Source organism: Bombus terrestris, chromosome 14, assembly GCF_910591885.1.
Source record: "Bombus terrestris chromosome 14, iyBomTerr1.2, whole genome shotgun sequence".
Classification (NCBI taxonomy): domain Eukaryota; kingdom Metazoa; phylum Arthropoda; class Insecta; order Hymenoptera; family Apidae; genus Bombus; species Bombus terrestris.
Genome location: NC_063282.1, coordinates 2,644,007 through 2,657,360, shown reverse-complemented (window position 1 = coordinate 2,657,360; position 13,354 = coordinate 2,644,007). Strand labels below are relative to the sequence as shown.

Below are 13,354 nucleotides of genomic sequence, written 5' to 3'. Positions count from 1 at the left end.
TTTTACGATATAGATGTTTCGAAACAGATATGCTGTTTCTTTTTAACACATATATTGCGAGTTGTGAGGTGGCGTAATAACAAAAAAAAAAAGAAAAAAAGATACAAGAAAAAAGAAAAAAAAAAATTAAGAGAATTATTCATGTTACGCTTAACGTTTTCTAGTATAGTTCTATGATTTAAAAACTAAGGTACTTGTTATAAATTTGTTAAACTCGTTGTGAAATGCAAGACCGATTACAAGCTTTTGTGTCATGTTAGTTTTAATCTTGTCAAGCATTTCAGCAAATTTATAATTTGTACTAATTGGTTTGCATACATATTTGTATACCTAATAGGTGTAGTTATTGCTATGTCGTTGACAAACACGCAACAATTCAATTCCAATGTCACTTTTTTTTTTAATTTTTTTTTAAGAAAAATGAAAATTGTATGGATGCGTGTGCGATGTAGTATTTTATGTTTTTCATTTCTAAAAAAATGAACTAGTACTCTCTTTAAGAAATATCAGAGAGAACTTAATGATGTTTAGGGAAAATTAGTTATATAAGTTAAAAATCGAGAGTAAAAAATCTGCTCTTCGAAATGTTAACCCTTTCACTGCGAAGTACATGCATATACGACTTTAAGTACGATCATTTGTCAAATTTCTAAGTGTGTATTCCAAATGATATAAATTTCTTTTTTTTGCATTAAAATATTTTTAATTCCAAAGGTACCGTAGCAAAAGGGTTAATAGTGTTAACAAAATGGAATTATGTCTAAGTGATATTAATTGCATTTAATTTTTCAATATTTTTTAAAGTTTTTCAACCTTTTAATATTACATCTTTTATAACAATGATTTTTATATTCAACGAATATTTAATGTTACTTGATTGTAATCTCTATTTTACCCCCCATTAAAATTTTTAGAATTTTAATACCAGTCGTAAAATTCTCTTCCCTTCCTCCAATATATGTCAGGTTTTGAATATAATCACAGGTATATCATTTTTCAAATGTATCAATGTATGCTGTCTATGATCAATTTTCGACTCATTTCACTTTTTTACTCAAATTTCGTTTCCTTTCAATTACGTTCGTTTTCAGAACGAATTTCAGATAAAACAATATAACGCAACTGATATTCACGTATTTATTTTAGTGTTCGTTTCGTCGAACGAAAATAAAAAATATCATTGTGTGCGTCAATCAAAAATGTAGGATATAGAATAAATAATAGGGATAAGGATAAAGTAATACATAACCAATAAGGATTAGTACGTCTAAAAGAAGTCAATAAATATTTTTTACTAACATGCAGCATTGTATGGTTTTGTATCTAACCTATAACCTTATATTCATATTCTTTTTCATAGTTTCAACTACGAGTCAAAAAGGTAAATACGATAGATCACGAATACCTCTTTAAAAACGAACGATAAACTGATAAAGATTAGTGCTATTTTCGAACAAGATAGAATTATAAGACACTTAATACTATCAGATGGAAATGTTTATTCGTTGTTCCTTGTAGTACGTAATGCAATCCTTACCGATTTAATGAGATGCAAACTAACGCAAAAGGGAATGGAATATAGAGGGACAATAGCCAAAACCTCCGGTGGCGTTCGATGCCAATCTTGGTACACAGAAGAACCAATACACGAGGTAGCTTTCATCTAAATTAAATTGTCAATAAGAAATTAACGATAATTTCAAAGAAATATTTTTCTATCTAAGGCTTGTATCCCTTTTTTATTGAAAATTCATAGATACTGGAATATTCATGAAAACTGAGGTGACTTAAAAAAAAGATCATTACTAAAGTATTAAAAATCTTCAAAACTATTTTATTTACTTATATTCGTTAATGTCACTAATTACTGTGGTTGCTGCTACAATACCATTTTGTGTAGGGCGTGTAAATGTTTTCATAGGTCATTCAAGTCGTAGGCAAACTTTTTAAATTTTTAGCTATCGATTATTCGTTCGAGAATCTGAGTCAATTGGCAAATTTCACGCGAAATCTACCAATTACGTAATACGTACTTATGAACTTAAACTGTAAAAACTGTTTATATTAATAATATTAATTTGGCACTTCTATTAGAGATCCTATATTCTCATAATATTTGATGTCAGGTTAGTAAAGATATAAGCGACGAAGATTTTCCCGAAAGGTCGGTAAAAATTGCGAAAAATTACTGCAGAAATCCAACGAGTGATAATAGAGGGCCATGGTGTTATACTTTGGAACCTTCGCTTATAGACGATGAATGTGACATACCACTTTGTAATTTTGGAGGTAATACAATAAAAATGAAACTTAAAATGTTACAAAATTTGAGATAAGTAAAGTCAATAAAATATCGAGTATCGTATATAAGAGTTACAGTTGACAAGCACGCTATTTGCAACTTGCTTACTTTATTAAGTAACAGAATATTGTGTAAAAGATCATATAAATAATTTGATCGAAAATATTTTATTAGGAAAATTGAGAAAGTTTATAATTATCGATAAAGGTAAGTTTGAATGGAATAGAATCGCTGCAAAATTCAATTTTCTTTCCAAATCATGTTTCTTTTGAGAAATACAGTAGTAATAATAATTATGTATAAACGAGTAGAATGCAAACTATCGGGACCAGGAGCTGAATATGGAGGGACTAAAGAAATCGCAACGTCCGCAAGTAAATGTAGATCATGGCACAAACGATACGAGCCTGAAGATTCGAAGGTGAATAAAATAAACCTTAATGCGATATTCGGCGAATAGAATTTAAAGAAATTTTTCTTGTTTTTCTTCAACGATGTAACATTGTCTTATAGAGTGAAAAGTTCAGAGATCAGGACTTTCCTGATCGATCACGTAGGGAGGCAGAAAATTTCTGCAGAAATCCGTCAGGTGACGTCGGAGGGCCATGGTGTTACGTCGAAGAAGGTTTCGAATATGTTCGAAAGCAGTATTGCGATGTTCCATTTTGCGACGATAGAGGTTTTACATGATTTTGTATTTATTCTATGGATTCTAATCTACATGATCTTCTTCGTCTTATTATTATTTCGTTATTACGTCTCTTAGATTGCGTAGCATTTACGAAGAATTCGTCTAATTATGCTATACTCACAAAATTACACGCACCCAGTGGCAACACTTCGTTTTGGGTTAAATTGTGGAATCCAGGTGACGAGAAAAAGGTATACACATTTATTTATTTATTTTCAACGCTCGATTATCACAATGTACATGTATATCATTAAAACTTTGTATGCCGTTATATGTTCTTTCAGGAGAAAGAATAGAACATAAAAGATGAAATAAATGTAGATAAAAGATCAAGGCATATATAATTTCTATAGATAGGGAATATTGATGGAGAATTATTTTGAGGTTTAAATCTTAGTTACTTTTCTTTTTTGTGGCAATAGAATTTCTTAGTTTAACAGAATGATGCATACGTACAGGGGCAAGCTTTTATATTGCTTAGTCTTTTACCGATTCCCGCTTCCGCTGAAACAATAGCAGACACATGGACTGCAGGAGTTGAACTGGTGTTTGCAAATTCTGGCAGCCGTCAAACATTTCCAGCAGATAATGTTCGTAACAATACGATGTTTTAACTTTTCTATATTCCTAATTACGTGGTATAATCTATAGAGTATGAATATTCATGCCTTTTCTTACAGGGAAATTTATAAGCGAAGAAAATGGAATACGATATAAAATTTAAGAAAATATACATATAGAGTATCCGAAATAAAAGTACTCGTTAGACTTAAATAAAAAGTTGAAATTTTTCTGACTTAAACGAGAAACTAAAGATTAGCAATATACAAGACATAATTATTATAAAAATAGTATATTTCTTTTTTCTCTGATCAGGAAGAAGAAAACGTTGAAAATACTCCTGAAATTTTGGTCGGTTCAAAGTGGACGGGAATATGGATAACATGGGGTGGTGGTTTCATTTCCGCTGGTATCGAGGGGGCAATGAAACCTTTAGTGATGCAGGAATATAAGAAAAAACATGGAATTACAAGCTTGTATCCAGAAACGTTTCTGTATTATGGAGTTCGCGGGACGAACGTTTTATGGAGCACCGCGTTCTGTCACGCTCGTACGTTTTCGATAAATCAAAATCAATAGAATACGAAGAAAATGTTATTGTTAAATATGATTAAAGCACAGCCTACAATTTCTAAAATTTAAGCCTCGAATATATTGGTCAGAGAATTATCTAAATCTTAATTACAATAAATACCAAATCGTTTTATTTAACTATATGTAATAATAGCTATATACTAAAATTTTTAGATTGCGAGACACATACGACTTTCGGCATTGATTTTTCGAAAGTTTGGGCCATGCAAAAAAATAACGATACGATCGATGTTCGGCTTTTCGTTCGTGCGAGCCAAAATATCCAAATACGTTTGTATCAAACTCCATCGATAGAATATCCCTCTGTGACGGTAAATATTCTAATAATCGAATCTTGATAGGTCATTTTTTAAATTACCGTATGATATTATATAGGTAATAATAAGTAAAGACGTTACGACACTTACGTATCAAGAATTCGAAGAATCGTCGAAACATTATTTAAAAGAGATTTCCACCTCAGGCTTGCTCGATTTTTGGTCATGGAGAGAGTTCAGTATCAGGTTGACGATTTCGTATATTACAATCGAATTTTATTACATTCGTCCATTTAGTTACTTTAGTACTTTACTGCTTTCTTTTACGTTGTAGCATTTTTGGCGGACATTTACGCGTGTATTCACATAAGCAGAGAGGTGCTATTGAATTATTGTACATGAACGAAATCTTTTTTGCTAGTTTGAGGTGGTTTAGCATTGGAAGCGAAAAGACAATAGCTCAATGGACGCTGTTTTGTTCTCCGGAAGGTAACATTCCTCGATTTAAATCTTCGTGTTACGCGTATTTATCGTCAGATGTGCGTAATTTAAATTTCATAGTAGAATGCAATTATACTGAAGAAAATATACTCAATAAATGATTCTACGCCGATACGAAAGGCGATTATAAGAAACTTACGTTTAAATAGAATCAGATGCGGTAGAGGATGCTTGGCCACCAAATTGTTTGTCCGATATAGGAGATTTTCAATTCAAAGGTACACAATGGACAAGCATTAATGAAATTCCATGTATTCCATGGATATCGAAAGAAGTAAGAAATATACTTAGGAAAAGGTTATTAATATATCAAGCTAAAGATGTTAATTAAAAGACAAATGATTTTGACATGATTCAGACACTCGATCTTTCAGACAGTACATACTTACATAACGCGTGCAATCATAGTACATATGTAAATCTGTATTACAATGAACAACAATAATTGTTGCAATTACTGTAATAATTACTGTAAACATGAAATTTTTCATTTGGTATACGCATGTCTTTTAATAAGATCCCAGCAGAGAGTAAATCTGTATTACAATGAACAACAATAATTGTTGCAATTACTGTAATAATTACTGTAAACATGAAATTTTTCATTTTGGTATACGCATGTCTTTTAATAAGATCCCAGCAGAGAACAAAGATGACAAAAATTTTATCGACGGGTCTGCTTTGAAGGCACTTAATAAATGTAGAAATCCCACTCGCGACTCCAATGGTCCCTATTGTTACGCATACATCCCTTGGGAGAGTGTAACGATTTCAAAACGATATTGCTCCGTTCGAAAATGTAGATCGTCAGGTAATTAATGATTCTATTTAAGTGTTAATTAAAATTTCGTCCCGATAAATAAAAGTCTTGTGCTTAAATACAGTAAAGCTCCATTCGTCTGAATTTGTCAGACAGGACAAACGGTTTATACAGAAGCTCGTCAACTTTCCTCGCTACTTATTTTCGTTCATACTTTTTCGTTCGTATAACGAAAGCTCCTAATAGGAGGTCGCGCACAGACAAGCGAATTCAATCGGCAAAAGTTCAGTTAATCGGACGTTACCTAAAATTTCGTTGCAATAAGTGGAGTTGAGTAGTGCAGCGACGTAGTTCTACCGTACATTAAAACAAGTACAAAACAAAGACGATTAACTCTCCTTTGCAGAATGTCGAATGGCAGGTACGGCGAACGATTACATGGGAACACTTTCGAAAACACGTTCAGGACGTGATTGTGACAAATGGCCAATCAGACCTAAATTACCAGCGATGGCCCAAAATGCGTCTCGAGCAAATACCACCAAAACGACTCGCGTCAGATCTGCAAAAATTGGAGCAAATGTAGCAGTTGCCAAAACCAGTTTGACAGTCGGTAGAGAATATTTCAATGATAGCGTCTTTCCAGAAGGAAGCGCCAAGAATGCCAGTAATTATTGCAGAAATCCGTCGCGTAATATCGCCGGCACTTGGTGTTACACCAAGGATCCTTTGGTGCCCCATGATCTATGCAACGTTAGAGATTGTGAGAAACCAGGTAAATATTGCGACATTATTTTAGCCAATATTTTATTCGCAAATTTTATTTTCCATATTTTGTTCAAGATCTTCCATATGAAATAGTTTCCTCGGTGAATTTTCATTAGGAAAGAACGAATCGAAAAAATGTCAAGCAACTTGGAACCTCCTTGTTTATTAGCTAAAACGTAATAATAGTAAAGCGCGTTCTAGTACGATGGTAAAAGACATTCCAATATTTTTGTTATTTATTTAAAAAGTAATGATTCTCTTCTTGGGATGCAATTAAAGTATACTAATATAAAATCTAATTCTAATTAATCACAATGAAAATTATAATTAATCGTCGTTTTTACAGAGGAGTACACGTTCCTTGCCGTGGGAGATGGCCTAGATAGGCGTACATACGTTTTACCCGAATATCGTTCGGAAGGTTTACACTTTTCTGTGAAAGCTTGGGAACCGGATAATCCAGATTCTGTCGTGTTTGTCTTTTTAGCCGATGATGGATTAAAATCGCGTTACATCCTCAAAATAGGAACGTCGAACAACGAAAAAGTACTTCTCTTTTACGAATCGGAAACTACAGGTAATTAGCGAATATATTCAGTCGGAATACTTTTTTGTTTCCCAGTGATCGAATATAGAGTTGGCAATTTCAAATTTGCAAATGTTAATATAATAACTTATAATTTATTATTATCTTTCACCATCATTGACCATTATCTCTCAATCAGGAGATTCTTTGGAAGTTGACAAATATGTCTGTATGTTTAAAGAAACTAAAGAACTTCGATTAATTAAATTATTAACTGAAAATCATTAAAACATTGGTAGCCCGACGAGTTAACTAGTCTTTCGCAGCTAACAGGTTAACGCGGGAACCGGTTAAAGGAAAACTGGATAAGAGGAAGTTTTAATTAATTTGTTCTATTATTGAACGTATAATTAATATCTTTAAAGCACGGCATTGTAATTTCAAGTTCGGTGTATTCCCATCCTACTTCTTCTTCTAATACTTCTAAGAACAACTTGTTATAATTATCTCGCTTTTTAACCGAAGTCTGTTTAATTACAGCAATTTCCTTGGTCAAAAGGAAAACTCTGCCACATTTGCTTTATGTAGGAAAATGGAGCAGCTTTATCATCCGTATACCACGCGGACAATTATTGCTTTATTACGAAGACGATCCTACACCATTGTTCGAATGGACTCATCCCGATCCTCCCAATGCTTTTCTACCAATGTATTATTATTATGGCAGCGAACAATCAAAAGCTGTTGGCTTCGCGTTCGATCGTGGATCAAGTACGTTTACAATTAAAGAAACGAACTAAATATTATTATTTCGCATAAGTCCACGAAAATCTACAGTCTATTAATCACTATTAATGTTAGCAATGTTCTCGAGAAATATAGGGACGAATGTTTAATATCGGTACATAGAAATGTTTAATGTTTTACATGAATATCCTTTCATATTTTAATCTAGATACAAGTATCAAGTTAAAATGAATATAAATGATTCTTCATACAAATAGATTGTCATATAGAAAACACGAGAACTGATAAATACACCAGAATCCTATCGTTATCAACATGGATTGACGAAGAAATATTGCTTCCTCAACAAGTGACTCTTCATCTTCGAGGGGAAGGTGCAGTTCATTTCCCTTTCTACCTGATGCCCGAGACTCCAGGGTAAATGTAATAAATTTTCTCGCCTGTTTTCAGTTTCTCAATCTCTAAATTTCGCATGTATAATTTCAGTAATATATATAATACTGTAATATATTAATCAAATTACTGTTATATTGGCAATTTTACATATTATAAATTCTTCTTGTTTATTTTTAATTCTTTTCTCAAAAATTCTTAAAAACCCGAACATCTCTTGCAGATGAATATTCAGTTTTCATGCAGCAGGCTGCATTACTATCCCAAAATTGTACTCACGACTTTCTGTAAGTTACACGCAAAGATCTATCGTTACCCAGGACGTTAAATTCTTGCGATATACTCATTTTAATAAACACTAGAGCTTCCAGTAAACGTAATTTACTGATATATACTATTTTAATAGATATTTTATGCTCAAGCTTAATGATCCAGATCGTTGGATATTATTCGCAAAAACTACGTACCCTACAGTGACGGTTTTCCACAAACAAAAATCGCGTGTACCTTTATTCACAACGAATTCATGGACTAATATTACAATAAGGTAAAAAGTGGTATAAATTTTTACTTGGCAAATATAATTCGATATTATGCACTAAAGATAGATATCTTTATGATCCGCAGTAGGATCAACGATTCAGATAGTTTTATCGAGTGATATTTACTTTTTAAAATTCGCAGATGGTCTGCAAATACGATGAACATCTACTCCAACGCCACAAATGTGTTTCATTATCAGCATACCAGTCTTCTCATATTCTACTTCTTTTCCGTCGGCGTCGATGCCAACAGCTGGGTTACTTGGTCTGTCAATTGCGTTCCAACGGGTAGAAACACATGCCCTCGTATTCTGTTATTAAATATTTAGGAAGATTTGGGAAGAGATTTAGTTTTTTTTAAGACATTATTAATAAAATTAAATTTCTTCCTTGACAGATATAGAAGGTCCACCAGTTGATGGAGGTTGGTCAGAATGGGGACCATGGGCATGCAGCGTGAGCTGCAATGGTGGTACAGGAATTCGAAAACGACGTTGCGACTCGCCAACACCTAACATCAGAGGAGAACCGTGTGTAGGACCGAGTACAATGACTGGACGTTGCAACGAAATTCTTTGTGGTGATATAACCGAAGGTAACTTTAAAAATTCTAATTCCATTCGAGGACTATGGATTTCCACACGATATACATATTGTCATTTATTGGAACCAGCTGCAAATAAATTTATCTTCGATTTGTCAGAAGAACTTTCTTCAATGTCCATAAATGCATGAATATCCTCAGTCTAACAATCGTATTAAGATTAGGTATAAAAATAACAAAATGAAACTTGATATCATCTCTGTAAAAATGGTACGTAAACTATTTTGCTCGCAGATACGATAAAATTGATAAATCGAAGAATTAGAATGAACCATACGGCTCTTACTGCCAAAGAACATCGTTCTATCACAATTAAATCCGACTCGGATATCGTGGAATTAATTATTAAGGAATCTCCTCGTTCCGAATTACAATGGTCCTTAAATGGTGTCTTTGTGGAGATAGAGCCCGAAAGATTGGAGTTAAAAGATTACAATATTGGTAAAATATAATTTCTCGTGGTTTTTACCAAAATTACGCTGTCACCGAGAATCTCTCGTTCAGAGATAATTAACAATTATTTATTCAGAGATAATGGAAGCGGTTCTAAATGATTCTGGCGTTTATGCGATGACACTACGTCGAATCGATGGAACGTATTCGATTATCAAAGTGGTCACCTTGGCAGTGATTCCAGCAGAGGAAACTATGCAAATAAGGGAAACTCTAGACACAACCATACAATGCCATTGTGCAATCCTAGGACACATTTATTCGGAGCTTGAAGTGTCTTGGTTAGTACGCAATAAAACGTGGAAGAATTATGGCATCACGCTTCCAATGGCAGCCGATGTTGAACACATTACAAAAGTTAATAAAACGCATAACGGGATGTGGCAATGTGTCGTGAAGCAAAATGATTTAAATTTTGTATGGATAACAAATATGATATATATCAGAGGTAATTGTTATTTTTAATCTTACCTATATTCTTCATATTTTTATTTTGATATTATAGAATGATTGATATTATATTATATCATATATGATATGATATTGATATGATATTATATTATATATTGATATTATAGAATGATTTGATATTATATAGACTACGTCTAAATCATTCTACTGATATCAATCACAAGCTGTGCTGCAAATATCTCTGAATATTTTGTATAAATGTATAAAGTTAGCACTTGTATTTTGCATAAGCTGTATTCTTAATTAGTAATAGGTATATGTATGTATTATAATTTACGTTGTGCTTTGATCTTTCATCAGAGAATATTATTATAACGAGAATATAATGTGCATCACTGATACACTATCTCCAAGGAAACATTCTTTACTAAAAGAATAACATTTTAATGAGAGGGTATTCGGACAGTAGTAAGTGACTAATAAATCATAGTATAATAAAAGTTCCCTGTTCCCATGATAAGATAATTACCATCAATTACCTCAGACATGATAAATTCTTCCGATATAAATCTTGACAAATGTAAAATAGATCTCATACTGTAACGATACAGAAAAATAATTAAAGTTCGATGTTCATCTGTAATTAACATCTGTAACAAATACGAAAGGGAAAGAACATAGAAAATTCCAAATGAATTTAGAATAGAATATAGAATAGAAAACATTATTTTATGTGAAATCATTTACTTTTTTGATATATGCACAGTTTACTGAACGAGTCTTGGTAGAAACTTGTGGGAACCGGAAAAACCGGTAACAGTGTAGGTAACATTAGATTCAAGATCTTCTAGGGATGTTATTATTTGAAAATTTTCCCTAAGTGAATTTTACACGGTTGTTTACTCACGTTCAATATTTCTCGTAGACTTTAAAGCTTTTCTATCTGAATGTTTTATCAAAACACAATATTTCTATAAAATTTATCCACTTATGATAATGCAGCGAACTACCTTTGTAGTAGATGTAATAGCGGACCCAGTTTTAAATTTGATATAGTTTTTTGAATAAGGATATTTTGATTTTACGATGTTTACTTTATATTAGCTGAATTCACTTATTTTAAAGTTCATTTTTAAGTTCTAGGACCTCCAAATTGGCGTACGCATTTGATGGAAGATCAGGCAACGCGTTTCTTTTTTGGTTGGTTGCCAAATGAAGATTACGTCGGTGTTTTCGTATTGGTTCTTTTTCTGATTTTAGTCGCAGCCATAATCATAGGATCTTATTATTACATAACGTATGTGCAGTACTTATTTTCATTATCCAATGTATTTTTTTTCTTAATGTACAATTGTCTTATATTTTTCAAGCCATAATTTGATGGTTAAAAACTTAAATGAACAAATATATCCTGCAATTAGAATTCGAGAAACTGCGAAACACATATTTGACTTGAGAAATATAGCCAGAAGTCCAAGAGGCACACAATATGAACTACTGTCGGACGAAATGACCGAAGATCAAGCGATCACTGACGATCAAATAACTACCGACGACCAAGCGACTATTGAAGATGAAGCTACCGAAGACCAAACAACTACCGAAGATCAAGGAACTCCGAAACATCAAACGGCGATCAATGATTAAGCTACAGAATAAACCATCGCTTTTTAAGATGCTTAATATAAAATGTTTATTGTACAATTAATACAAATTATTATAATCATATTTAATACAAATGTTGGTAATTTACGATCGGTACACGTTGATACAGTACAGTATAATAACAGTATGGATAAAGGATACGATATAAAATTATCCCACAAGACACTACTACGTTTACGAAAATTCCAGTCTACCATTTCTTCGAGTACATTTTCTAAATATCGCCTGAAACCAACATTCTCGTTTACCATTAGGTGGATCGATTCCAAAATAAAAACCGAGGAACTGGAAACCTTGGAAACTCGTCAACTCTTCTGTACGATCGAACACGCGAGAAGACGAACTTCTAATCAGCGAAAGGAGCGAGTAATCGCGAGGTAAAAGCGCAGGGATCGGTCCCCGATCGATTTCGTAACTATATTCCTCGGTGTTCCAACGTTCGGTCGTAACGAACGAATAAAAGGAGAGGTTTTCAGGTGACGGGTAGAGCGAACGGCGGCGAACGAGAAGAAGGGCGAGAGAAAGAGATCAGAGTGGCGGCGAGCGACGACGAGGCAAAGTGGAAGAAGAGGATGAACGAGGAAGAAGGAAAGAAGTTGGACACAGGAGGCAGAGGAAGAAGCTGGTTGAAGCGAGAGGGAACGGCGTGGAATCAGGGAGGCAGCCTCGGCTGGTTGGCAGAAGATCGCCAAGGTGCAGGCCCGAGGAAACGCGACGAAAGAAAGAAATAAGAGAGTCCAGAAGGCTGTTAGGTGGAAGAAATGGCGAGGAGCAGGAGAGCGGCGGATAAAAGGATATGGTAGGGCGTGGAAGCGGGAAGATGGTAGGGAACTAGAAGAGGATGGACACGAGCGAGCAGAACGCACGAGGGAGAAGGAAAGGGCACAGGGAGCGACAGGTGCCCAATCGCCCACGTGGGTTCTCTCTTTACGGTGCTGCAGCGACGGTAGAAGGGTGAAGAAGACGACGATGACGACGACGAGGACGACGAGCCGGCTTCCTTGCAATGGTGAAGCAGCCGATACTCGTTCTATACACCAAGTGCACTCGCCACAGGATGAACATAGTGGGGCAAAGAGATCCATTGGCGTGTATACCGTTTGGCTACTCTTATCTCTAACGAGTCTTCGTCTTCCTTATGCGAAACGCTAACAGAGAACAACATTACGCGAGATACGAAGACAGTGGAGTCGTTGGAGATAAATAGTCGAAGGAACAGGTCGAACGAAAATGAAAGAAAAGGTGGCAATCGTCGAACGGTCAGGAGGAGATCGGCAAGACAGGGCGAAGTACGGCGTCAAAGGATACCAGCAGAGGGCTACGCCACTGAAAAAGTCTGCAGCGGGCCATGTACTGTGGCCATGTGAGTGGGAAAAGAGGTAAGGAAGGGGAAGGGCTACCCATTCGGTAGCAAATGCTGGTAACCCGTCGCAAGGTCAAGATCAGTCGGTTAATCCTATCCAGTCAGCCGAGGCCCTTGCACCTTGGAGGACGAACGACCCTCACGCTCGCAACTGAAATTTCACTTTGCGATCGTCGCACGTCGCACTTGCTCGATTTGCTCCAATTTTTGAAATTG

The 13,354-nt window shown here is 34.6% G+C and overlaps 3 protein-coding genes across 3 annotated transcripts; all 3 read left to right on the top strand.

The window, feature by feature from the left end:
• Positions 1–2,086: 2,086 nt before the first annotated feature.
• On the top strand, positions 2,087–3,169 carry LOC105666450. The gene is made up of 4 exons (XM_048412192.1): positions 2,087–2,289; positions 2,614–2,723; positions 2,816–2,981; positions 3,069–3,169. Exons 1-4 carry the CDS (start codon positions 2,257–2,259, stop codon positions 3,075–3,077), a joined length of 318 nt encoding a protein of 105 aa, XP_048268149.1. The 5' UTR covers positions 2,087–2,256; the 3' UTR covers positions 3,078–3,169.
• Positions 3,170–3,269: 100 nt separating this feature from the next.
• LOC105666448 lies at positions 3,270–5,710 on the top strand. The gene is made up of 6 exons (XM_048412191.1): positions 3,270–3,377; positions 3,452–3,583; positions 3,674–4,104; positions 4,302–4,459; positions 4,524–4,651; positions 4,740–5,710. The coding sequence occupies exons 3-6, from the start codon at positions 3,978–3,980 to the stop codon at positions 5,005–5,007; spliced, it is 681 nt and encodes a 226-aa protein (XP_048268148.1). The 5' UTR covers positions 3,270–3,377; positions 3,452–3,583; positions 3,674–3,977; the 3' UTR covers positions 5,008–5,710.
• A 369-nt stretch (positions 5,711–6,079) lies between these two features.
• On the top strand, positions 6,080–10,141 carry LOC100644034. The gene is made up of 9 exons (XM_048412190.1): positions 6,080–6,441; positions 6,781–7,011; positions 7,501–7,731; positions 7,965–8,124; positions 8,324–8,647; positions 8,785–8,930; positions 9,040–9,237; positions 9,481–9,687; positions 9,776–10,141. The coding sequence occupies exons 1-5, from the start codon at positions 6,081–6,083 to the stop codon at positions 8,325–8,327; spliced, it is 987 nt and encodes a 328-aa protein (XP_048268147.1). The 5' UTR covers position 6,080; the 3' UTR covers positions 8,328–8,647; positions 8,785–8,930; positions 9,040–9,237; positions 9,481–9,687; positions 9,776–10,141.
• Positions 10,142–13,354: the final 3,213 nt, after the last annotated feature.